This window comes from Geotrypetes seraphini, chromosome 8 (assembly GCF_902459505.1).
Source record: "Geotrypetes seraphini chromosome 8, aGeoSer1.1, whole genome shotgun sequence".
NCBI classification, from domain to species: Eukaryota; Metazoa; Chordata; class Amphibia; order Gymnophiona; family Dermophiidae; genus Geotrypetes; species Geotrypetes seraphini.
The window spans coordinates 189,703,048-189,729,404 of record NC_047091.1 but is presented as its reverse complement, the minus strand read 5'-3'; the positions used below and the strand labels follow the sequence as shown (position 1 = coordinate 189,729,404).

The 26,357-nt window shown below is 40.9% G+C and overlaps 1 protein-coding gene across 6 annotated transcripts in view; it reads left to right on the top strand.

The window, feature by feature from the left end:
- TAOK3 (TAO kinase 3) overlaps positions 1-26,357 on the top strand; it is a 236,064-nt gene that overhangs the window by 47,880 nt on the left and 161,827 nt on the right. For all 6 annotated transcript variants that reach the window (XM_033957286.1, XM_033957284.1, XM_033957283.1 and 3 more), the window contains 5 exons: positions 3,159-3,230; positions 13,589-13,690; positions 14,281-14,326; positions 18,516-18,612; positions 21,754-21,867. In XM_033957286.1, the coding sequence (XP_033813177.1) occupies positions 3,159-3,230; positions 13,589-13,690; positions 14,281-14,326; positions 18,516-18,612; positions 21,754-21,867 (431 nt within the window). The remainder of the gene's footprint in view (positions 1-3,158; positions 3,231-13,588; positions 13,691-14,280; positions 14,327-18,515; positions 18,613-21,753; positions 21,868-26,357) is intronic.

Genomic DNA, 26,357 nt, shown 5'->3' with positions numbered 1-26,357 from the left:
AATCATCGTATTTTGAGTTTGGGAAATGTGAAAAATATCATGATTTTGGTGTGAATTTTATGACGGCGACCATCTTGGATTTTTAGTGATTTTATTTTCTAAAGTTCCTTTCTTCTTCAAAACTGCAAATTTTGCCTGGAAACTTGCTGGGATGGAGTCCTTGGGCTCTCCGCTTGTGGATTCTTGCTAGAATTGTGCAATTTTTATGCTTTTAAGAATGTTTTTGTGCCATGTGTCGAGTGGCGCAGCCTGGGGGGGGGGCTGCAGCATCCAGTTTAGCCTCTCCTCTGCTGAAGTAAGTGACCAAATGTTCAGCTAGCCAGCGGGGCGGCTTTCATGGGTTTCAGGGCTCAGCACAGCTGGTAATTTCTTCTGCCAGGCTGCGGACCCTGCGCAGCCTGAGAAAAGCTCAGTTTAGCTTCCTTCAAGTGACCTTTTCAACATTTTTGGAAATTTTTGTGCTCTGGATTTCAGACCACGGTGTTCTCCCCCTACACAATCCCAATCCGCCTACACGGTGTCTCTCATTGATGTTACTCCTTTGGACATTTCCTGGACTCACCCTGCCACTATGCTTGTGCTGCCGTACCCTGATCGGGGGGAACCGGATGCGGATGATTTACTTACTGACCCTTGTTATTTACAAGTACAGTGCTTTCTGGGACGGGAGATCGGACACTAGAGACTGTGTGTGCTGGATCTGTGGATCCCTCTGGGGTTTGGGGAATCTGCACCTATTTGAATTTGCCAGACCTTCCTAAATTTTTACAGGAGGCCTATTTGGTTACTCAGCTGGCTCTGGCCAATTCTTCCTCCTGGCTTTGTGGTGTATACTTCTACCTTCCCCTAGTACTCTGATATGTGCGTTCTGGTCTCGGAGCAGTTTAATTCTCCAGAGCGTGCTCTGACTTAGAGCTATGCCATGCTGGGATTTTATGGCTCGAGAGTGTCGTCAAATTTTGAATCAGCCCCACCCCTTTCATTTACCCTGTTTCGGTGCACTACTCTCTCCTCCCCTCCCCCCCCTCGCAGCTCCCAGGCTTTCAAAAAATGCTTGCTTTGGCAGCATATACAACCCCCTCCCCCCCCAATCGTCCTGGCTATTTTATGCCCTTTGTCAGGGGCTAATGCTGTAGTAAAGAACTAAGTAGGGAGTTTACCTTTAGGCAAACCCAGAGAGAATCAGGGATGCCAGAGCCCTGGGCCGAGGTTGGCTGAGGCAGTCAGACAGCTGCATGCATATGCCATGTAGAAGGGCATGCTCATGGCACATGCTCTGCGGCCTTCAGAGCCAGAATCTGAGCAGGGATAAATTATTTTTATAGTGTGTAAAAATTGACTCTTTCAGTCTGTCATGCAGCTACGCCCTTCCCCCCCACACACACACTTCTGCTCGAATGGATATATTTCGATCTTACAGACACATTGGCAGTTGGAATCCTCTCTTCTCTCTTAATACTCTGACTGGGAGGATAAATGCCTGTGACTGACTTTTTCATTCCTGTCCATACTGGGTCCCTCTGCAATGGAGTCCATAGGGGCCTGGTGGTTTCTTGGCTCTAGAGCTTGATCCAGATGGTTAAGCAGGCCCTATACAGGTCCTCTCTTGTGACTATGCCCTTACCTTTACCCTAACCTTCATCCTCTTGCCCTGAGCGCATTGAAAGGGGGCCCATTTTAGAGTCTCAACGCTGTAGAACAGATCTGGTCATTCCAGGGGGTCCAAGTTCTTTAGAGGGAGTGGAGGAGGACATGAATGTCCTCTTGGGCTCCCAATCACCTATGGACTTCGGTTCCAAGGACCATCCCTGTCAGGATGCTGTGAAGGAACAATCTCTTGGGTTCTGGCCCTTTTTCTCATGATTTGCTGTCTCAACTCGTAGACAAGGTCATGGGAGCCCCAAAGTTGGAGAATCATGGGAACCCCAAAGTATTTTTGACTCCAAAAGGCCCTCATCTGCTTGGATGGTTCTCTTGGATCACCAGGGCTCTTGCTCATCTCTGCCTTTGCTGAGGAGGAGAAGAACTGTTGGACCTTCTCAAAGGTGGACATTCTGGTTACCGTGTTTAGAAAAGTCACCATTGTACCTGTCCAAGCGGGCTCGGCCCTTAAGGGAGTACCATGAATAGTTTATGGAGCAGTAGTTCCACCTGGCCTATTCAGTGGAGGCCCCAGCTTTCAAGCTGCTATTTGTGACATTTCTGTAGCTCCACGTTGTTGGTTGCAAGAGTCCCTGAAGACAACTTGCCTGGTGTCCAGGTTGGGCCTTCTGGGCTGATGTCCTAAATGATCTGGTTCATCTGGCTTCCCGCTCAGTGGTGGCATGAGGGTCATCGTCGCTGGTTGTGGCTTCACCACTGGGGGAGGATGCAGCTTCCAAGATGTTTTTAGTCAGCTGTCTTTAGGGAGCCCCCTTACTCTTTGGTGGTGACTTGGAGAAGTTGGTGAAGGATATTAGGAAGCGTGGCTTTATCTCCCTGAAGTGCAGCAAGGATGCTTAGCGATCCTCAACCTCAAGGGTATTCCACTTCAGGTCTGCTTGATGCCATTCAACTTGGCAGAGTCCTCAAGTCAACTTAGTTCTATCCGTTCCTGTGCTCCTCCTAACAAGTTGACTTTTGAGGTCTCCTCTGCTGATGCAATGTGTGCAATCTGAGATTGGTTTATATACCAGAAAATCTCAGTTGCAGCTCCCATCACAGCTAATTATCCTCTACATCAAGCCCCTGGCAGACTGGATAGGAGAGAAACCGCTCTCCTTAAAGACTCCTGAAGCAGGCCGTTTATCCAAAACACGTTCATATTGAGTCTCTTGAATTTGAACAATAAAGCATCTTGTACTGATTCTTGTGGAGATGTTCCTCTTTTTGTGTTGGGATTACCCTATGGTTCAGCATACTCTCCCTATGTACTTGAAAAAATATTGTCAAGGTAAGAACATAATCTCTTTTTAAATTCTTAACTTTAGGAGCTCATCTTTTCTTTTGCCTGTTGGTCTCTTTACATTTAATTGGCAGTTGAATGGATTTCCCATTTCTAGTAGTGCTACTTTCAGGAATTGTTTTTAAAGAAAATTTGTTTGCATTTACTTTGATTTACTAAAACTGAGAATAAATGTGATGATGGCATGTTGATTGCTGGTTTTTCTCTTTCATAGGCTACAAATGCAAGCACTAATGAGGTTGTGGCGGTTAAGAAAATGTCTTATAATGGAAAGCAGACAAATGAGGTAGGACCCAAAAGGTTTCTGTTTTGTTTTTGCTCTCTCGATAATGGCTGATAGAGTATTTTCTCACTCATGACTTACCCATGGCAATAAAAATAAGTCAAATCAGAACTTAATTGATTGTTGCTGGAGGATGGAGCTTAAGGACATAAGAACAGCCACACTGGATCTGACCAAAGTTCCATCAAGCCAAGAATCCTGGTTCTTCTAATGGTGGTAATCCAATTAACAAACACCTGGCAGGATCTCAAAAAGTACTGACCCCCCAAATCTACCCCAGTAATGGTGTATGGACTTTCCTCCAGGAATGTTTCCAAAACTTTTTTTTTTAAACCCATTAATCCTACAATTTAGGATAATTCTTAAAACTTACCTCTATAATCAATCAATTAGTAGTATGTTTCATGTTTGTTTGTCAAACTGTTAGAATGCCACTACCGCTAATTGATATTAACATTTTTGTATTGGGGTTTAGAGAAGTTATTAGATATTCATTGTAATTTATTTCTCTTTTGCCATTAATGTTGACTGTAATTCTCCAAAATGTGCTGGTTTTCTTAATTGTGTTCTGCATAAAACCACAAGGTATTGCGGAATACAAGAATGATTATTATTTATTATACTGTTCTCTCAGGGGAGCTCAGAACGGTTTACATGCATTTATTCAGGTCCTCAAGCAGTTTTCCCTCTCACAATCTATCTAATGTATCTCGGGCAATGGGGGGATTAAGTGACTTGCCCAGGGTCACAAGGGTGCTGAGGCAGTAGCATTAACCACTGCGCCACACTCTCAACTGCTAGTCGTACTAAATCTACTGGCAGCGAGCTCCAGAACCTATTTTTTATGCTGAGTAAAAAAATATTTTCTCTGATTCTGTTTTACATGTACAATAACAAAACAAAAAGGCATTGACAGTACCCAGTATTTGATTCTCAAAGAACATTCACGGGACCAAAAGAGAATAATAAATTACTACTTCAACATACTCTATCTCCCCTGCCCCACAACCATGATAAAACAACTACAAACAGTTCAAAACACAGCGCTAAGACTTATCTATTCCCTGAGGAAACATGATCACATCACGGCAGCATACCTCAACTCACACTGGCTCCCAATACAAGCAAGAGTGCAATTCAAATTCTACTGCCTACTATTTAAAGCCATAAATGGAGATAGCCCAGCCTACCTAAACAACCGCCTAATCCAAACTACCTCAACCAGACACAGGAGAACACACAAACCTTTCACGCATCCCCCAGAGACGTCAAACGAAAAAAACCGTACGATGGCCTTCTAGCCACTCAAGCAGCAAAACTAGACTACCAACTCTACAATTTACTGATAACGACTCCAGACTACAAATCATTTAGAAAAGAAATAAAAACCATCCTATTCAAGACATCCTTGAAGACCAACTAACACCACAAGACTCATCCCAGTTCTCTGAAGCAATTCGCTCTTCTCTTCAATTCCTCTGGAAATGGCCAGATAACTTCTTTTGTAATCGGCCTTGAACCGCAAGGTATTGGCAGAATAGAAATCACTAATGTAATGTAATATAATTAATAAATGTGAGATACCTCAGTACGGGCCTAGGTGTTTATCAAGTGGCTTTTTGGCCCCAGGCCACTCATAGGTGACCGCACCAGGTTTTGAACCTAAATAAGCTCTGCCCGTACATCATTTGGTGTCAATTATCATAAATAATTGATATGCATAAACAGTCAGTGAAAAATTCTGAGAAAAAAATAAAGGGACAGAAAAAGCGGCTCACAAAGCCCTGCCCATAAAGTGCCTTTATCAAAAAGTGCAATGCAAAGTGCCAAGATGAAAGAAATATATATGTATATATAAAAAGTTATTTATCATTCAAAAATTCATCTGTAGAAAAATTATTGTATAAATGCCAATACTAAAAAATCCCAACTCACAGTTTATAGTTCATTCAATAAATTCATCTAAATCCCAACAGATGGTTGTCCCGATTCAAATTGCAATCCATTCAGTGTAATTCAGTGTCCTAACAATGATAATCATAATTCAGATCAAATCGCAATTCATTTTGTGAGACCTTTGTCACAGGAACTGAATGGGTCCATCCTAGCACGGGGAGGTCATACAAATTACATTCTCTTACTTCTTGCATTTCTACTTTTGTAATTTATGTAATCTCATGCCCCTGTAAGTTGATACATATGGGCTGCACGTCTCAGGCTATTAAGACAAGATTGAATACCACAGCTACCTAAAGACAGCCAAGCAAATAGCTTCTATGGTCTCGCATAACATTCAATACCATCATGGTTTTGGATGGTGTGTTCTAGAATAAATCTCCTTCCTTCAGTGGCAATAAAAATTCCCATTTCTTGAAGAGAGAAAATTTCTTGATTTTCTATCTCAAAGCTTATTCTCCTCTTGGTCTTAATGAAAATGTGGATAAGTGATTTTCTACTTAATAATTGCTTCTTCTTTTTCATTTTATATTTTCATTTTTGGCATTTGCCTTGTTGACGTCTTTAGGTCTTACAGTACGCTGCTCTCACGGGATTTTCAGGGCATCTGGAAAAGCCTCGGCCGCCATAGCTTCAGTAACAAAGTTTGGCGTTATTTTGCCGAAGGTTGGAGCCCTTGCTAATTCTGAAGATGTTCTTCCCAAGATGTGTTTCCGACTGGTATTTAACTGGATGTTTCAACTCCTGAAGAAGTATGTGAAACGGAGCTCTGTTGAGCCGAGACAACTACTCGTTGGGACTCAGTTTAGTCTATTAATTGTGATTATCATTGTTGGGACACTGAATTACGATTTGAATCGGGACAACCATCCGTTGGGATTTAGAGGAATTTATTGAATGAACTATAAACTGTGATTTGGGATTTTTTAGTATTGGCATTTAGACATAAATTTTTCTACAGATGAATTTTTGAATGATAAGTAACTTTTTATATATACACATATATTTCTTTCATCTTGGCACTTTGCACTTTTGATGAAGGCACTTTTTGAAGAAGGCGCTTTATGGGTGGGGCTTTGTGAGCTGCTTTTTCTGTTCCTTTATTTTTCACTGACCGTTTATGCATATTAATTATTTATGATAATTGAGACCAAATGATGTACGGGGCAAAGCTTATTTAGGTTCAAAATCTGGTGCTGGTCACCTATGAGTTTATGCCCGGGGTCACTCGATATACACCTAGGCCCGTACTGAGGTGTCTCACATTTATTAATTAATTTATTATTCTCTTCTGGTCCTGTGAATGTTCTTTGAGGATCAAATACTGGGTACTGTCAATGCCTTTTTGCTTTGTTATATGACATTTTGGCAGTTTTTTCTTAGAGTTTTTTTTGTTTAAATGTACAATGTTAGTAGCAACTTCATAGATTATTTCTGTAGTCATTTGACATTCCATGCCTCTCCTGATTTCAGGTATCTATCTCTTCTCTCTCTTTCTGGCTTTTGCCACAAGATGAGCGAAGCATTTCAATGTTTTAGACACACAGGTTCCATATTAGGAGTCGTTATCCAGGAAGAGGGTCTAACAGAGTGTAGCTATAGTTTGGATTGTTTTTTTCCTTCTGTATATAAGAGCAGTTGGCATCCTAGTGAAACATTAACTTGACAACTTCCCCCTTCAATAACTTTAAGACCACTGGTCTGCAGCCCCCAAGATTTTGTTAATTAAAATCAATGATTGTGTGTATGTGTGTGGGATAGTGAACATAAGAACATAAGCAATGCCTCCGCTGGGTCAGACCTGAGGTCTATCGTGCCCAGCAGTCTGCTCACGCGGTGGCCCAACAGGTCCAGGACCTGTGCAGTAATCTTCTATCTATACCCCTCTATCCCCTTTTCCAGTAGGAATTTGTCCAATCATTTCTTGAACCCCAGTACCGTACTCTGCCCTATTACGTCCTCTGGAAGCGCATTCCAGGTGTCCACCACACGTTGGGTAAAGAAGAACTTCCTAGCATTCATTTTGAATCTGTCCCCTTTCAACTTTTCCGGATGCCCTCTTGTTCTCTTATTTTTCGAAAGTTTGAAGAATCTGTCCCTCTCTACTCTCTCTGTGCCCTTCATGATCCTATAAGTCTCTATCATATCTCCTCTAAGTCTCCTCTTCTCCAGGGAAAAGAGACCCAGCTTCTCCAATCTCTCAGAATATGACAGGTTTTCCATACCTTTTATCAGACGTGTCGCTCTCCTCTGAACCCTCTCGACTAATGCCATATCCTTCTTAAGGTACGGCTACCAATATTAGACGCAGTACTCCAAATGCGGGCGCACCATCGCCCGATACAACGGCAGCATAACTTCTTTCGTTCTGGCTGTAATACCCTTTTTGATTATACCAAGCATTCTATTCGCTCTCTTAGCTGCCTGATTCAGGAAAAAATTTCCATTTGATTCATCCTATTGAATTTTTCGATTAAATTTTCCTGCCAAACTGGATGTTTGTTGTTTTGTTTTTTTTTCAAACATGCTGGTGGGTTTATTTTATACAGGAGAACAAGCAAAGCAGGAGAAGACATTTGCCTCAAAATACACAAATGCAAACAAACAAAATGAGGCAAATGAGATGTCGTAAATCAACCCAAGAGTTACTTTCTTAATACAAATCTTAAAAAGACAAGTCTATGGTTGACCAGTCTTTCTGAGAAAGTCACAAGTCTGTAATTGAGGATCTATCTTTATAAGAAAGGTCTTCTAAAATGTCCCACCTAGGTTCAGAGGATGCCTTCTTCAGGGGAGTGTGAGATCACTGACAAGAAAATAAACACAGTTCATAAAATAAGAACAATAATATTAAAAATAACCAATGAATAATGTGCAAAAACAATGTATAAAAATGGACAGAACATTAAAATACGTAAGATAAAATAACTGTAAAAATTGTGTAAATACATACTTAATGTGAAATGCATACACGATAGTTATTCATAAAAATAGTAATAAGCAACGAGGTATGAAATAGAATAAAAAGACTAATAAAGAGCTAAAGTAAAAAACAAATATAATTATAGAATGACTGTGAAAGTGGAATGAGAACCAAGGATAACATAAAATGGGCAATTAATAAAAACAAAGGTAAAACAAGTAATGCTTGTCATGTCAGAAATGATGATAAGAGGACTACATGGAAAGTAGATAGTTTATAACAAAATACAAAAGGGAGAACAACCAACTTAAATAAGATATGAGTAAAGCTGAAAAAAGACAAAGCAATGTGAATGTGGTAAAAACGGAATATGTGATATGTTGAAAAAGCCACAGAAATGTAAGTGGTAAAAGAGGACAATACTTAAGATATAATAAAAACCAAATGTTAAAACGTAGAATAGAAGTCACCATGATAAAACACAAGCCAGACGAAAAGTGCTGGAGCCCCGTACAGAAAAACCATGCAGATCATGCAGACACTCCAATTAGAGTACCTTAATGACAGAATGGACTGAATAATTTGTAATTATAACAGCAACTCAGCTGGAACTGTAAAACAAAGTAAAACACACTAAATCGGGAGTATATGAGTGGAGGAAGAGGTAGATCGACATGGGCAAAACCAGAGCTAAAAATAAGGATCAAAAAACTTTCCAGGATGGCGTCTTCCACAGTACAAAATCATGCCAAAAGGCTTAAGAACTGTGCCCGTGTCTAATGGACACTGAAATAGGAAGGGGAACGTAAGTGTGGGGGTAAAGGTGCGGGGTCAAAAGCGGTTGTGAATTTAAAGAGGCAGAAAGCCGAAAAATAAAAATTAAAGCTGAACAGTCTCTATGCCACAATAAACTGATGTAATGTAAACCTATCATATATCAGTCAGCATCAGCAAGATGTTATCTCACCGATTTGCCAAACTTCATTCCGTATTATTTAACAATTTTTTTCAGGTCCTCAGCGGGCCACCACACATTCAAACCATCTCATTGTGCGGGGCTTTATGCTGCCATTCGTCATCGGACCCAGTATACGTTCCACTGTGTATATATTATAAATATTTTTGTGAAATTTTTTAAATATATGCTAAAAGTACTTAGCTTGTAGATTCGACGCTAATCGGAAGGGTAGAAACACCGTTCACCAACATGTTTCGCCCGTATAATTCAAAGGGCTTTATCAAGGCTCCCTCTCCCTAAATAAATATAAAGCACATCTAAGTCTCCATAATATCATTATCTAACATATATTATATTAACATATTTTAAACATTTCTGCAGTAGTGCTCTAGATTACTCTTACCATTCAAACTGCTTTCTCCAACCATTGCGTCAGAAACGAAATGGCGGTCACGCTCTTAATCAGCTGATTTATACGTTCTCCAGACATCAACGTCCCAAACATACAGGGACATCAATGTCTGACGTCAGAACGAATGATAGAAACTTATTATATATATGTGATATATATGAATATATTTTATTTTATTTTAATTTCAAGGATGATAAAGATGGTTGGCCCCCGGAGCCAACTTCTATAGTAGTGAAGCCCACTCGAGCTCATTATTCAATCCATTCGGGACCACTGTATTCAAACGATAGGTCCAACGTTGCTCTGATACATTAAGTCTGCCCTCCCAATCACCTTCTAATTATTTTTGATTTATACAATCAATATCTCTCCATTTAAGATGTTGAATGCCATGACCCTTATCAATCCAATGTTGGACTATGGGGGCTTGTACAGCCCCGGTATTAATACGTGACTTGTGCTCATTTAGGCATATGTTAATAGCCCTCTTAGTTTGTCCCACATACACAAGATCACATGGGCAGACTATTATGTACACAACCCTAGCTGTCTTACAGGTAGTGTCCGCCCTAGCCCTCACCATATAACCTGATTGAGGGTCAGTCCATTGGGGGCCCTCCAGTGCTAGGCTACACCACTGACATTGATGGCATTTGGTATGACCAATAGATATATCTCTCTCCACTTTACTATCCGGTTTTCTTAGAGCCTGACCAATTGTCTTACCCCTACGATATGAAAATAAGGGAAGCTCTGAAAAACCCTCATGCAGGCTTAATATGTGCCAGTGTTGTTTCATCAGTGAAATCAAAACCCCTGAGGCTTTAGAGTAAGGCAAAACACATATCAACCGGCCTTCTTCCTGGACTCGGGGCTTATCGGTCAAAAAAATTGAAAAAAATTGTTAAATAATACGGAATGAAGTTTGGCAAATCGGTGAGATAACATCTTGCTGATGCTGACTGATATACAATAAACTGATGTGCATGAGTTGTGTTATAAACAGTATGGAGAGGAAGAAGTCAATAAACACTAAAATGTAATGAGAACACCGATTGTGTATGCATTAATGCCTGAAGTGAGGAGAGGAAAAGTAGCCAAGGGAGAGAGAAACAGAGTAAATGAAATCGATTAGGTATAGGCGATACTCTCTGCAGGCTGCCTAATTATATGCTAAACTGGTCCCTTGAGAGATGAATATCGGCATTTAAGTGGCTAAGTTGCCGACTCCACCCTGGAACACCCCCAACATAGCTAGCTGTGAATTCTAATCTAGGGCTAGATTCACGATCTGGGCAGGTCCGATGAATTCTCAAAGCAACAATATGCAGATGGGGGCGATCAGAGAAATGCCTCCATGTGCCTGCCCGGATCGCTCAACAGCGATCCCAGCACAAGCGCAGACCATCTGTAGATGCATGTGCTGGACCTCCGTGCCCGGCATAGATTTTTTGTTGTTTTTTTTTCCTTTTTTGAATAGGCGATCGTGAGGAAAATTTGTGTGATTTCGAAAAGTGGGATAGTTTGGAAAAGAAGCAAAGTGAAAATAACATGTGCACCATTTCCCAATGAATGGGAGACTTTTTGCAAATTATTATCCTCCCCCCCGGTTTATTTTTTTGGAATAACTATGTGTTCACATTTCCCAGCCTAATAATAACGGGGCTGTGCGCCAAAACCATAATTTGCTGGCTTGATTTCGGAGAGGCACGTCTCCAAAACCCACGCAGGCTGATCTGCCTCTGCCAAAAGCCGGGTCCCAGACTATGCTTCTCCTCTTTGCGGACAATTAAGTATACACAGAACTGAGGAAAGGGGCTGTGCAGTATGCGGGAGAAGCAATTCATTTAAGAAAGTGATAGCTGAAATGCGCTCTGAGCACTTTTTAAAATATATTTTTTTAACTTTTTAGCCCAGTGAGCCCGTGGTTTAAACCCGCGGGTTAAAACCATAGACTCACAGTGCGGGCAAGTGCAGGAGAGATTTGGGGAAGGGCAGGAGAAACCTGGGGACAAGCAGGGCTGCGGAGAGCAGGGCAGAGAGTAGGGCTTATGGAGCTGGAGAATCGGAAAGATATTTTCAACTGGTCTCCAGCAGTCGCTTCTTGGGTTGATCGGCCAGCCCAGTCAGCTTTAAATTTTTGGTTGATGATTCGTGTCGCTGTCCAATTTGCATGCGTTTCTCCTCATTTGCATGCACGGATTTGAAGCGGATCGCAGGAGAGGTAAGTGAATCAGGCCGGAGAGAAATTTGCTCATTAAGGGGTTGCAAACCGATCGGTACACGATCAGTTTGCTTTGTGAATCTAGCTCCTAATGGGTTAAGCTCCTTAATGATGGATGCCTCCACTCCTGGCTAAATGGAATTCAAAGGCATCTCCTGTACAACAAATAGACTACCACAGTAACTCAAATGCCACCAAAATAATACTTAAACAATCTTATTAAACACTCCAAGCATAACCAAACTGTACCACATACAAAATTCAAATGTTATTCCCAGTAAATCTTATCTGTGCTACCCACTGGAACCCAAACGTTGACCATCATCCATATACTCTCCTTTTTGTTATGTTTTGTCAGTACTGAGAATACTGCAAAATTAACGACACTATGCATGTTATGTTATATCAATACTGTGAAAGCTGCAATATTAATTAAGCTATGTCTGCCAAGTATGTACTTTTCACTCAAGCCATCCTGTCTATACTATGAATGTAATTTTGTAACCCATTCTGGGCTCCTTTGGGAGGAGGGGCTAAATAAATGAATGAATGAATCAATAAAGTACTGCTGAGTACTAGTGGGTAGTCTCGACCAAGTGATTTAATCAGTCAGCAGCCAGCTAAATTAGTCCCTCCACTGATGCACTTGCTCAAGATTACCACACTCCAGTCATTTTCTGCACCTCTGTCAGCCTCAATATCTCTGAGATCATCCAATCATGTTCCCTCTTCTCTTGGCCCCTCCTAGTTATCTTTTAGTTTGCCCTCACAGTCCTCACTTTTCAAAAGTTTATCAACTCTAAACACTACTACTTATTGTCTCTCAATTCCATCTCATTCATCTGACTGGCTATTTCTTCTGCCCCTCTCCAGTCCTCCGGTACCACTCCAAACTCTAGAGAAGCATTAAAAAAGTCAGCCAGCAGAGCCGCCAGAACTTCTCTAAACTCCTTCAGTACCTTTGGATGTAAGCCATCCAGCCCCATTACTTTGTCAATCTTTAATTTAACTAGCACCTCATAAACACAATCCTCTGCAAATCGATCAGGATCTACCACATCTCCAGCCCTATTTGCGTTTTGTGTTCTGTAGTCCCACTCCTGGCGCTTCAGATGTGAGCACAGAACAGAAATGTTTAAGCAATTCAGCTTTATTTTTATCAGATTCTATATAATTCTCCCCTTCACCTTTGAGTCTCACAATGCCACTTTTGTAGTTCTTCCCATCACTAATATAGCTAAAAAAATGTCTTGTCCTCTCCCATTTTACCATGTTCGCTATTTTTACTTCCATTTCCATCTTGCTTTCCTGACTGCTCAACTAGCCTCTCTTAACTTTTCCAGATAGTTTTGTCTGTCTTTCTTTCTTTGTGATCTTTTTTAATTAATGAGAGCTAACCTCTTTTTCTTTACCTTTTCAGCTACTATTTTTCAGAACCAAAGTGACCTTCTTTCCTTACAAAATGGCTTGTTGCCTTACAATAGTTCCTTTCAGTTTTGCCTACTTCAAGATGTTCCCATCCAGATAACAATTCCTTAGTCTAGGAATAAGCAGTGGATTTTCCCAAGTCCATCTTAAAAGTGGTTTACAGACTTTTCTTGTAGGAACTTATGTATCTCTCTTTTTTAACCTTAATAAGCTAACTGCTTTTATCATATTCTCTGATGAATTCCAGAGTTTAATTACCCATTGAAAAGTTATATGTATTTCTATTTTCTTGTTCAATAAAATTTATTATACATAATCTGTGGAATAAAAGATAACATTAAAATGTTAAAAATGTATCCTCTAGTCTTTGCTGTTGGAAATTTGAGTATATTGCTTGGTAGCATACAATATTTGAAGTAAATATGAAATATAATTTCATTTCTTCTTTGATTGCCAACAGAAATGGCAGGACATTATGAAAGAAGTGAAGTTTTTGCGTCAACTCAGACACCCTAATACCATAGAATTTAAGGGGTGCTACCTTAAAGAGCATACTGCCTGGGTAAGTAACAACCAGGGTCGTTTGCAAGGAAAATATAGCACAAAAATTGACATTGGTTTTCTTCACCTTCTTATGGAAGTTTGTGTCTGTGAAGTAGTATATATTTGAAGTATACAGAAACGTTGAATCAATGATCTCAAACAGTGTGTCAAAACAGTCATTGGAGTTGCAGCTTTGACTATAAGACGGGTATTATTCAAGTTTAGTAGCACAGAAGTAGTAATTAGGCCACAGAGAATATTCATCCTAGACTTGTTAGAAAGTTTTAAGTGTGAAATCTATCTAAAAAAATACAAAACATGCACTCTTGTGGTTCCAATACACTTGCTCAGCTACAGTGCTATGAAATACTTAACCTAAGTCCACCTGAATTTGGACCCACAAATAATGCAAAGGAGGACGACTACCTTGGTTTAATTTATTTTAAAAAGGGGGGTGGTCTGTTCACTCTCCTATTGGTGTTTTTTTAGTCTGTCAGTGCAATTTGTACTGAGAACACAGATATGTGCAAAGAGGGATGGGCTTATCTAGTCAGTGGGAGAGAGATAGAGATTATTGTAATAATCGTTTGTTTTTATGACTTGTTGCAGTTAGTGATGGAATACTGCTTAGGATCCGCTTCAGATTTATTAGAAGGTAAGAAATTGGTTTGATTTTGCATTGTTATTTTAAGGCCTTGAAGGGTTAATATTCAGATAGAGTTATACCCTGACTTAAATTTCTTGTGATTTTTTTTGCCAGTTGAATGTTAACCAAATAACACATTGACTAAAATTTAGCTGGGTTTAGTGAAGAAGAGGGAGGGAGATGCCAGCATGAGTATGGCTAAAGGTTATCTAGGCTTTGCCTATATTAATGCTCTCTGATCATCCACTTTTAACTGGTTCAGGATGGTCAAAATGCACCTCTCCTAAAGTTAACTTTAGCTTTAACCAGGCATTTTCAAACGGCCAGTCTTAACCAGTTATCTCTAACTATCTGCATAAGGATTAATTGAGTAAATTTGTTACCTAGATATGGCTGAGTAATCTGGCTGCACAGTTTCAATTTGTAGTTGCTGCTAGCACAGTTTTGCACAGTGGAATTAGAAATATGATTGATTCACATGTTTTTCTTTTTGTACTTCTCTAGATATATATAGTAGCCACGAAAGTTGTTTCTGCCTATGATGGTTGGGTGGTTTTTTCCCCTCCTGTATAACTGAGGCTTTTTCTTTTGTTGGCCTTCATATGGTATCAGCGTTCAGTGCTTATTGCAGGGTGTTCAGTTCTCTTTTGGAGAGATTATATAAACTGTATTTGGATTGAATATTAGTCTCTGCATTCTATAGTCCTGTCTGCGACATGTCTCGTCTTTTATTCCTACGTGCTGCACTCTTTACGCATGTGGACCTTGTAATGTCACATCTTTTATTATGTATGTAATGCTGTAAACTGCCTAAAAATTTACTGATAGAGCGGAATATAAATCCTTCAAATAAATTTGCAGTAAGTACAGTAGTAGGAATGTACAGCGCTTTAGAAATAAGTAGTTGTAGAGTAACTTGAACATTGTCCGCTATTTTTTTACTTGATTCTAATCATGAAAAATTTAAAATTTAATTTATTTAGATTTTATCTGGTTTAAATGTCAAAAAGTAGTTTTCTTCCTTCTGTACCCAGTTCTCAAGGGTATAGCATGAAAGACACTCACTTTGGCTGAATGCTTTGAAGGAAGAAAGGGTTCGGTTAACCATTTATCTGTCATCAGTATTTTTTTTTTCTTTTAAATCATTCTGGAATAGAATAATGGCAGACTATGTATATTTGTCCCATTTTCACTGCATAAATTGCATTTGCCTTGCAGAAAGTTTAGTTTATGGAGCAGTAATAATGATAAAATGTTTGGGATGCAGGAACCTACATAAGGTTTTGCTTCTATGTTGGTAAATGTGCAGTGCTTTGGTTATGTGGCAGACTTAACCATCCCAGTGCATCTAACCACTTAAAAATTTAGTAAAAATTGCCAAGAAGGGGGTGGGGAGAGAGTAGCACAGTGGTTAAAGCTAAAGCCTCAGTGCTCCAAGGTTGTGGGTTGGAACCCACGCTGCTCCTTGTGACCCTGGGCAAGTCACTTAATCCCCCCATTGCCCCAGATACATTAGATAGATTGTGAGCCCACCTGGACAAGCAGGGAAAAATGCTTCAGTACCTGAATAAATTCATGTAAACTATTCTGAGCTCCCTTTGGAGAAAGGTAAAGAAAATTGAATGAATAAATACTAAGAACTGAAATTCTAATTTTGTTTCATCACCCTTCTGGATAGAGTAATATAGTCAGAAGTGACTGAGTAAAACAATGCAATCGTACGAGGGAAGCTCTGAGATTCTATTGCTGAGGAGCTTGTGTCATTAACATCTGTAAATCTGGTTGCACTGGCTCAAATGTTTCCACACCCAGAACAGCTGCTTTTGTGTTGCTCTCTCAGTACACTTGAGTTGCATAGAGGGTGATCATCAGGTATGCATATAAAGGCATACTTTCCCTTTGAAACCTACCCCACAGGAAGGACATTCAGACATTTACACCTACAATTTTAATGGTTCATTTTCAGTCCATACATTGTATATTAAGGCCAGGATTCACTAACCTTCCGATCCGTATCCAATCCGTGTGCAATTGGAGGCAGGCTGACTGACTCGCCAACCATCTGCACGCAAATGGGGGCGATCGGAGGCACGCCCCTAATTGACTGCATGGATTGGATTGAGCCCTGACAGTAGTGACAAGAGAAGCCGCCTCCTGTCACTACTGTCAGGGCTCTGCCTGTTTTTTTTTTTTTAAATAGGCCACAAAATATCAGGCCTATTAAAAAAAAGAAAAAAGCCTCCCCTGTGCCGCGCACCTCCCACCCATGCTCATCCGAACCCGCACACACCCCACCCCTCCCTGACCAGCACAGCCCACCCGCCGGGCCCACTCGCTCCTCGTACCAATATCTTCGGGAGCAGGAGGGGTGCTCAGTCCCTCCTGCTCCAGGCCTCCTCCGAGGCCGGCCGGCCGGCTGACTGGGCAAGGCCCACCCCCTCCCTGTACCTTAGTAGATCGTTGGAAGCAGGAGTGCTCAGTCCCTCCTGCTCCACAAGTGCGGCCTTAGGCCACACCCCGATGCATCATCAGATGCATGGGGAGGGGCCTAAGGCCCTGATTGGCTGAAGTGCCTCGGGCTCCTCCCTTTGGAGGGACCTGGGACACCTCAACCAATCAGGGACTTCCTTAGGGAGGAGTCTAGGGAAGTCTCTGATTGGCCAAAACAATGAAGGGAGGTCGGCCCGGCCTGCCAACCGGTGAGGAGGAGGAGTTTCATGTGGCAGGAGGGAATTGTTGGCATCCCTCCTGCCTTTTGTGGGGCATTGGCATGTTGGGAGACATCGCGGGGGAGGGGGGCATCGGCGCGGGGGGGCATGCATGTGCTTTTTTTAAATTTTAACTTTTTTACATTTAGGCCAGGGAGCCCGTGGTTTTAACCTGTGGGTTAAAACCGTGGCTCGCAGTGCAGGGAAGGTCAGGAGAGATTCGGGGCAGCAGAGAGCAGAGCTTTTTAATGGAGCTGGAGAGTCGTAAAGACATTTTCGGCTGGTCCCCAGCCAGCCCAGTCGGATCGGTAAATTTGTTTAGTGAATTGCGTCCCTACCTACTTTGCATGCAGTTCCCCTCATTTGCATGCACGGATTGGCAGTGGATCGCAGGAGAGGTAAGTGAATCGGTTTGCTAGCAAGCCCCACCTCCAGCGACAACTCTGCTGAGGTCTAATACTCAATTTGATTTGGTCATGGAATACCTGTACATTATGTATATTTGGCTGAATAGTGATTTAAATTCAGTGTGATATATAGATAACCTTGATAGGCAGTATAGAAATACCATATTTTCAGTACAAGCACCCCAACTGTGGAACAATTTACCAATTTATCTACGTAACGAACCATCATTAGTTAAATTCAAACGCGGTCTGAAAAGCATTCTTTATAAAGATGCATTCAACACATAGATAGATAATTCCAATAAACACAGTACTTATTCCCCATAGAATCAAATGAGTAAGTGCTTTTATAATCTTAATCTTCTTATTTCTCTCTTCTTAACATTACCTCTTTCCTTGAAACATTTTAACATAATTAAAGCTTTTTCTATCAATTTATTTTCTTTATATTCTTTCTTAATTGACCCTATCCTTGTGTACAAACCTTCAATGTTCTTTTTTCTTTTTTTTTATTTTATTGTATAAATTGTATTTCTCCCCTTTACCTACTTGTTCCAGTTTGTATTAATAGAACATAATGATTAGTCTGTATAATTTTGTCTCATTTTTATTTGTCATCCCTGGCTTTTATTGTACATTACAGTTATGTAATACGCATTGAAATACTGGATATTGTGTAAAATCAAAATATAATAAACTTGAACTTGAAACTACCTATTGCAGTAAATTTAAAAAGTGTTTTAACATAGAAAGATATATAGAAGTATTTATAAATGGTTTGGATATAGGAGTCTCTATGAGGTCTTGTTCCTTTAGTGGATAAATGACACCTTTAAAATCCTTAGAAATGCTGCTGCTATTACTTATTCCTATTGCACTACTGGACAAAGACAACACGTAAGAAACAGTCCCTGCTCAGTCTGTTCAAGAAAACCAAGACATAGGATTAAAACACAAACAAGTAATGAATAGGTAAAAAGGGGGTTAAGACTTTAAAGGGGCAGCCTAGATTAATGTATGTGGATAGGAATGGCTAGTCCAGAAGCAGGAATGTGCGACTTATTGCTTGAGCTTTTTCCTCAGTTCATAAGAAACCTCTTCAGGAGCTGGAGATTGCGGCCATTACCCACGGTGCCTTGATGGGATTGGCTTACCTGCATTCTCACAATATGATTCATAGGTAAGAAACTGTCTACCTGCTGTATTTCTGGATACGTGTCTGTCTTTTCTTTTCAACTCTCTTTCTTTATTTTCCACAAAAGAATGTGAAAAGTGGCTTAGATGCATACCAACATTGCTTTTGAATGTACAATCCCTAACCACCCAAATGAAAAAAATAAAATTTCAGCACAGCACTGGAACGTAGTGGTTCTAAGCCTTTATTTCTTTTTTGTTTTATTTATAACAAATAGAAATATACAAAATAATACAGAACAATGGTAGATCCCAACCCGTTCCAAAATCGGGGAGGGTAATGTCAGCAAATCCAAAACATCTTATGCATAGCAGAACAGAGGCACAGCAAAAAAAAAAAAATCAAACCCTCCCGCTCCCATTCCCTGGCTTGATAACAGAATGTGAGCTGCTGAAGAAGTATGTCCGTCTTCTTTTCATTAATCTGACAATGCCAATTGGAAGAGCCTTCCCAGAGCTCAGCTTAAGTCAACATTCATAATAACTTCCTCAGTTTTGTTTATGCTTCTCTGAATGGATGCAAAAAAACAAAACTTCCCCGTTAGTGAGGAGTTTCTCCTCTTGCTTCTCTTAGAAATGGTTTTTTATTGTTTCAAGGAACTGGTAGTCTTGTCTAGCTGCTTTTAAAAAAAATGAAAACAAAGCTGCATATGAAGTCGGGGTTCTGACCCAGCCCACATTACATACACTCAAGATGGTTAAGTTTTTTGACACAGGCCATAACCATACTGAGTTAAGCCATGCAGAAAGATGTGTCTGAGCTCAGAAGGTCTGCTCAAAATCTTCCTTGAATGTTGACTCTATCTCCATGCGCAGTGGCCTTGAGGCAAGCTGTTCTTTCTGTTGTGTCAACAAATGAGAAGGTTGTTCTACCTTTGTCGATGTGGGGAAGCAGCACAAATTTGGGACTCTGGGACCTCTTGTCACTTACAAATTCAAGCCATTGACAATCCCAGGAAATTGGAACCAAGTAACAGATGAAGTCAGTAAAGTTGTTTCTCATGGGTTGTGTCTGGATCATTCTGGAGGTGAGATCATATTTAAATTCTCTTGCATTTTATAGAAGGTTCTAACTGGCGATTGCCCAGAATATCTTTTATCTCACTTGGAGTTCACAACCATTATCAAAAATAGAAGATGCTGTAATTGTCCTTTTATGTCTAAATCATCAGTGAAAGGCTTGAGAAACCTACAATTCATGATAGACTCTGCTTTTCAAGCTCCAAAGAACTAGAAAAACCTTGTTTTGATAATTATGCTTCTTTTAGAAAATATTTAAAAGCTATATTTAAGAAATATGTTTGAATCTGACTTTAGTTGAATGATGTAAATGTCAAGCAATGGTGTTGGTCTCTTGTTCTGTAAACAGCTGCAAACTTGACTATATTAACGATATGTAAGTATTATTGGGTAATAACTCTCTTAAAAGTCCCAACAGGAAAAGATGTTCTAGTGCATAAGCTTTAGAGACCTTACAGAAAGGACATAACATAAGAATTGCCATACTGGGACTGACTGAAGGTCCATCAAGCCCAGTATCCTGTTTCCCACAGTGGCCCAACCTAGATCCCAGGACCTAACTACATCTAAAACTTATGTATTTGCAACATTATTTTTGTTTCTCTTTTTGCCCTTTTGAAGTCTCAAAATCCACAAAATTGTGTGAGGGGTTTTTATCCAGTTACCGATATGGCTCCTAGAAACATGCAATTTTTCAGACACTGATATAAATAAACAGCTTGCTTATTGATCGATATGGCCTGCTGATAGCATCAAGGAAAACTTGCATCCATTCCATCTCAGAACTTCTTTCCCCAATAAATTTCAGTGTAAAGATAGAGAACGTCTTAAACACAAGATGAAAATAAAATCTTATTCAACTTTGTTGCTAATCCATGTATTGGTTGCTATCGCTATAGGTTAATGTTTTATCAAAGCACTAGTCTTTAAGCCCGTTACATTAACGGGTGCTAGAATATATGTCTGTCTTTTTTTCTTTCTGTTTCTCTCCCTCCTGCTCCCCCTTTTTGTCTGTCTTTCTGTCCCTCTCCCTGCCCCTGTGTCTTTCTTTTTTTTTTTTTCTGTCTTCCTCCTTCCCATTGTCTGTCTGTCATTCTTTCCCTCAATTTCCCTGTGCAACAGCATTTCCCCCCCACCCCACTTCCCTGTGCAGCAGCAGCATTCCCTCCCCCTCCATTTCCCTGTGCAGAAGCAACAGCATTTCCCTCACCCCACTTCCCTGTGCAGCAGCTGCTGCAGCATTCCCTCCCCATCCATTTCCCTGTATAGCAACATTTCCTTCCCCCACTCTACTTCCCTGTGCAGCAGCAACAGCATTTCCCTCCCCCCACTTCTCTGTGCAGCAGCCGCAGCAGCATTCCCTCCAACTCCAGTTCCCTGCATCAGCATTTCCCTCCCCCCCCCACTTTCCTGTGCAGCAACAGCAGCAGTATTTCCCTCCCCCTCCACTTCTCTGTGCAGCAGCAGCGGTATTTCCCTTCCCATCCAGGTCCCTGTGCAGTAGTAGCAGCATTTTTCCCCACCCCCCTTCCCTTCTTTTCCCATGGTCTGGCCTGCTCCATTCGGTCCCTCCCCCTTCCCTTCCCTGCCCGCGGTCTAGCCTGCTCAGCTTTTTAAAAGGATTTCTGTCCAATGTGCCTGCTCCATTCGGCCCCTCCCCCTTCCCTTTCCTGCCTGCGTTCTGGCCCGCTCAGCTTTTTTTAAATGATTTCCGTTGAACGTGCCTGCTATTATTGGGGAGTTATTTTTAAGTTCCAAGTGGCGGCAGCACCTCTCTTGATCCCTTTCTGCATTGGAAGCTTTCTCCGACGCAGGTGCTACTCGAGAGAGTAGCTGCGGCGGTGATTTGAACTTAAAAATAAACTTCGCTGGTGAAGTGTAAGGGAGCCAGAGCTTGAACGTTGAAATAACCTTTGCCCGTGAAGGGTAAGGGAGCCAGAACTGGCAAGACCGCACATCACCTTGCGGTCTGCGAGAGAGGGAGCATTGGCCGCGGACCTACGGATCACGCAGGTAAGAGTGTGCATGCGTGCTTAGCATTTTATTATAGTAGATATATTGTACTGAAATTTGTAATTTCTGTGTTTTTTGTGTGTGTGTATGTTAGGGATATTAAGGCCGGCAATATTCTTCTGACAGAACCAGGACAGGTCAAATTAGCTGATTTTGGGTCTGCATCCATTGCATCACCTGCCAACTCCTTTGTGGGGACTCCTTACTGGTAAATAGTTCTTGAAACCCTACAGTACATATGACTTCAAAATTTTTATTTCCTGCTATGTGTGTGTGTATATAGATGCAAAATCTTCCTCTAGGCACATGTTTCTTTTATAATTTAAAAGGAAAAAGAAATAAAGCACCAAGATCCTTCAAGTGTTGGGCAGTCTTTCTATTTATTGATGGACCCGACATGGGCTGTAATTTGGTGCAACCGCCTGCATTGGGGGGTCAGTTGGTTGAAATTTTTGACACTTACATTGCAAGCAAACACCAAAAAGGGGGGTAAACCAATATTGTAAACTCAGGTGGAGAGCGTGTTGCGTCAAACGTTCACCAGTGTCCAAACCATGCCAAAGTAAAACCTTAAGCATGCGTATTGAATGTTTGATGTGCTGCACACCCGTGTTGGGTCCATCAATAAGTAGAAGGTTGATTGCCCATACTAGAAAACCCTTGTTGCTTTTTTTTCTTGTCCTTCATGTGGTTTGTACTTCAATTCTCTCTCTGCGGGAGACATGTTTCAAGTTTTATTTAAAATTTGATGAATTGCTTAATCTTAATTCAAAGCAATGAACAAAGCTAAAATAATATATTATGTTCAGGGAAATAGTACAAATAACGTAGACAAGACACATGGGACAGAGAGTACCATGGGGAAGGAAGGGATAGAAATACAATAATTGATAGGAAATGAGACAAGTAAGGGAATTAACAGACGGAAGGGGTAAAAGAGATCAGAGGCCAGAGTTTGAGTGTGCAATCATAACATTGGGGACGTATAAGTGATGGACTCGGAACCAGGGGAGCCAGGATTCAAAGCTGCTTCTAATCTTGGGCAAGTTATTTAATCTTCCTTCCATAACATCCCTCTAGACTGGCACAAATGGGTATTATGCATTCCTACCAGCAGATGGAAACTGAGAACCACTGAGCTTTGACTTAGCCTATAAATGGGCTGTGCAGTACCCAGGTCAGTCCATTCTCAGGCTCAGCAGATGCTAGAGTGGTTAAGACTGAGGTGTCTTTCTTTTGAGGTACTTTGAACTTCCTCTCCATTGTTTGGTATCATTTCCTTGGCTGTTGGACTGGAGCTTGAGGCCCCTGGGGTCTTCTCTGCTCTGGGGGTGTCGCACCTGGGAGGCTAGGTCCCTCCCCACTTCCCCCCCCCCTCATTGAGGGACTAGAATATATTGCGGAAAAAAAGATATTGGTTATTTATAGTCTCAGCTAGTGTGCTTAGTCTTTCAACAGAAGAGCAGTTCTAGAAGCCTTACTCAAGTAAAGTTTTGATGTGGTGGCTCTAGCGATGCAGGCAGCTATTTGTGGTGGTTTGGTAGCTAGGGCTGAATGGATTTTGGATAGGGAATCGGATGATTGAAGTTTGGTGGATTGGGAGGTAGCCAAGATAGAGATGGGTTCCTCTTACTTACCAGATGTTCTTTATGATCTCCTTCGTACTTCCTCTAAATCCAAGGGTCTTGCGATGTCAGCTAGACATTCGCTGTGGCTCAGAGGATGGTCAGCAGATGCAGCCTCCAAAGCCAAGTTTAGTAAGTTTCCTTTTAAGGGTTCTCTCCTGTTTGAGGAGTTGGACAAGCTAGTCAAAAGTCTGGGAGAAACAAATGTTCCCATGCTGCCAGAAGTCAGACTGCGGTTTCCAAATAGGGGTCTGGCTACTAGTGGCTAGTTCTGAGAAGCTAGACAGTCTTGTAGTCATTTTTTTCCAGTGGATGCAGTCCTTTCAGGATGGTCACCGAGGAGGCCAGGGTTTAGATCCCTCTGCAGCTGCCGCAAACCAGAAAGCATCGGACAGTGTGCAACAGCCTCAAAGAAAGCAAACAGAATGCTGGGTATCATTAAAAAGGGTATCACAACCAGGACGAAGGAAGTCATCATTCCGCTGTATCGTGCAATGGTGCGTCCACATCTGGAGTACTGTGTCCAGTACTGGTCGCCGTACCTCAAGAAGGACATGGCAGTACTTGAGGGGGTCCAGAGAAGAGCGACTAAACTGATAAAAGGTATGGGGAAAAAAAAAAAAAGGCAAGAAGAAGAGAAGATACCTCTAAACACGAGTGAAGGCATCACGAAATAAAAAAGTCTTCAGGCTTATCTTGAATTTATCTAGATGTTGTTCATCTCGAAGTTGCTGTTGCAGAGCATTCCACAACGTTGGGGCGACTACTGCAAAATTTATTTTCCGGGTGTAATAGAAATCTTTTATGGAAGGAATTAGCAAGAGTTTCTGATCTGTTGACCTCAGAGTATGTGAAGAACATTGAGGAATGAGAAGCTTATCAAGATATGAAGGCTGGCGAGAGAGTTTTATTTTGAAGGTCAGCAGGATGATTTTATAGGTGATACGATGTGTGATAGGGAGCCAATGTGCCTCTTTCAGAAGCGGGGTAACATGATCATATTTGCCTGTTTTGTAAATGAGTTTTATTGCTGTATTTTGTATTAATTGTAGGCGTCTGATTTCTTTTTGGGGGAGACCGTTGTAAAGGGAGTTACAATAATCTAAGTGGGAAATAACTAAGGAATGAACCAGAATTTTGATTGCATCAGTCCCTAGAATCGAAATTCGTGAACGAATAAGGCGAAGTTTGAAGAAACAGATTTTTACAACCGAACTAATATGATCATGAAAAGTAAGATCCTTATCGATAATGACTCCTAATAGTTTTATTTTTGTTTCCATTTGTATAGGAGTGGATTTGATAAAAATTTTTCCTGATAGAGATTCACTGTTTTTGATTGGGAGTAAAAGACCACAGGATTTATCAATATTGAGCGAAAGTTTATTTGTGTAGAGCCAGTCATTTATGGCATCCAGTTTATTGTTTATGTCTTTTATATCTGAAGTGTTTGAGGTGTTGACTGGGTGAAGTAGTTGTATGTCATCTGCATAGGCGAAGATCGTGAATCCAATAGATTGTGCTAGTGTAAGAAGAGGAGACAGAAAGATATTGAATAACAGTGGGGATAGAATCGAACCTTGCGGGACACCATAGGATTGTGATGTAGATGAAGAAATTTGGTTCTTTACATGGACTTTAAAGCTACGTTGGTTAAAGTATGAGGTGAACCATGAAAGAGCTGGACCTGTAATACCGCAGTCTTTAAGTTGGTTAATGAGGAGAGGGTGGTCAATAGTGTCGAAGGCTGCAGACAGGTCAAGAGAGATAAGAAGAACAGATTTTTGGTGATAATGATAGTAATGTATAGTTGAGATGAGGCCTAGCAGTGACAGTTCTGTGGAATGTGAAGAACAGAAGCCTGTTTGACATGGATGTAAAGCATGGGTGTTTTCGATAAATTCTGTGAGTTGGGTATGAATGATTTTTTTCAGTTAGTTTAGAGATTAAGGATAGATTAGCGATAAGGCGATAATTTGCCGGCAGAGAGGAATCTAAATTATTTTGTTTCAGCTTTGGAATAACAAGGGCTGTTTTCCATGCAGTAGGTACTAGGCTGTCAGAAAGAGATTTGGATACCATTTCCCAGATGAATGGGCCGAAAAAGGAGAAGAATTTTTTAAGGAGCAAAGGGGAAATACTCTCCATAAGATTATTGGAGGTATTTCAAGATTGTAAGATGAGGAGGAGATTTGGTAGTGAGGGCATTTTGAAGTTTGAACAGGAGCTGAACGATAGATGAATAGAGTCATCGGGAGTGTGAGGAGGAGAGGCAGTAGGGGAAGGTCCTAGATGTGATCTAATATCCTTGATTTTTGTATCAAAGAAAAGTGCTAGTTCATCGGCAGATGGCTGGGTGGTTAGGGGTAGAGGTTTTTTTTTTTTTTTAGAATATTTTGAGAGTGACTGAACTAGATTGAAGAGGGCAGAAGAATTACGGGTAGAAGTGATAAGTTTAGAGTAATATTCTTTCTTGGTTTGTTGAATAGCAGTTTTATAATAAGAGGCTTTTTCCTTAAACAGGATAAGAAGATTATTGCTACTATGAATTCAACCTACTTCAGATCAAATAGGTTTTAGAAGTGGTGCTCAACGGTTATGCTCTAGAGTTACCCTCTGACGGATGCCTTTTTAATTTCTTCTTTTTGGGCTCACTGGAAAATCAAGTGTTAAAGGATACTATGCAAAGACTTCTGGATTTGAAGGAAGTGATTCCAGTTCCACCAGAGTTGCAGGGTCTCAGTAGTTATTCCATCTATTTCATGTTTTCCAAACAGGAGGGTACTTTCTGTCTGATTTTAGACTCGAAAGTTGTCAGTCCTGCTCTTCGTGTTCTGTATTTTCACATGTAGACCTTGTGGCCAGTCATAGTTGCAGTACAAAGTTAAGGGAATTCCTTGCTTTTCTGGATCTGACAGAGGCCTATTTGGCAAACTCATCAAAAATTCCTTCATTTTGCATTTTCAGGTCAACATCAGTTTTGTGTTTCCCCTTTGGGCTGGCTATTGCCCCTCGTACCGTTTCCAAGGTAATGGTGGTGGCAGCTCTTCGCATGGAGGGCATTATGTGGACC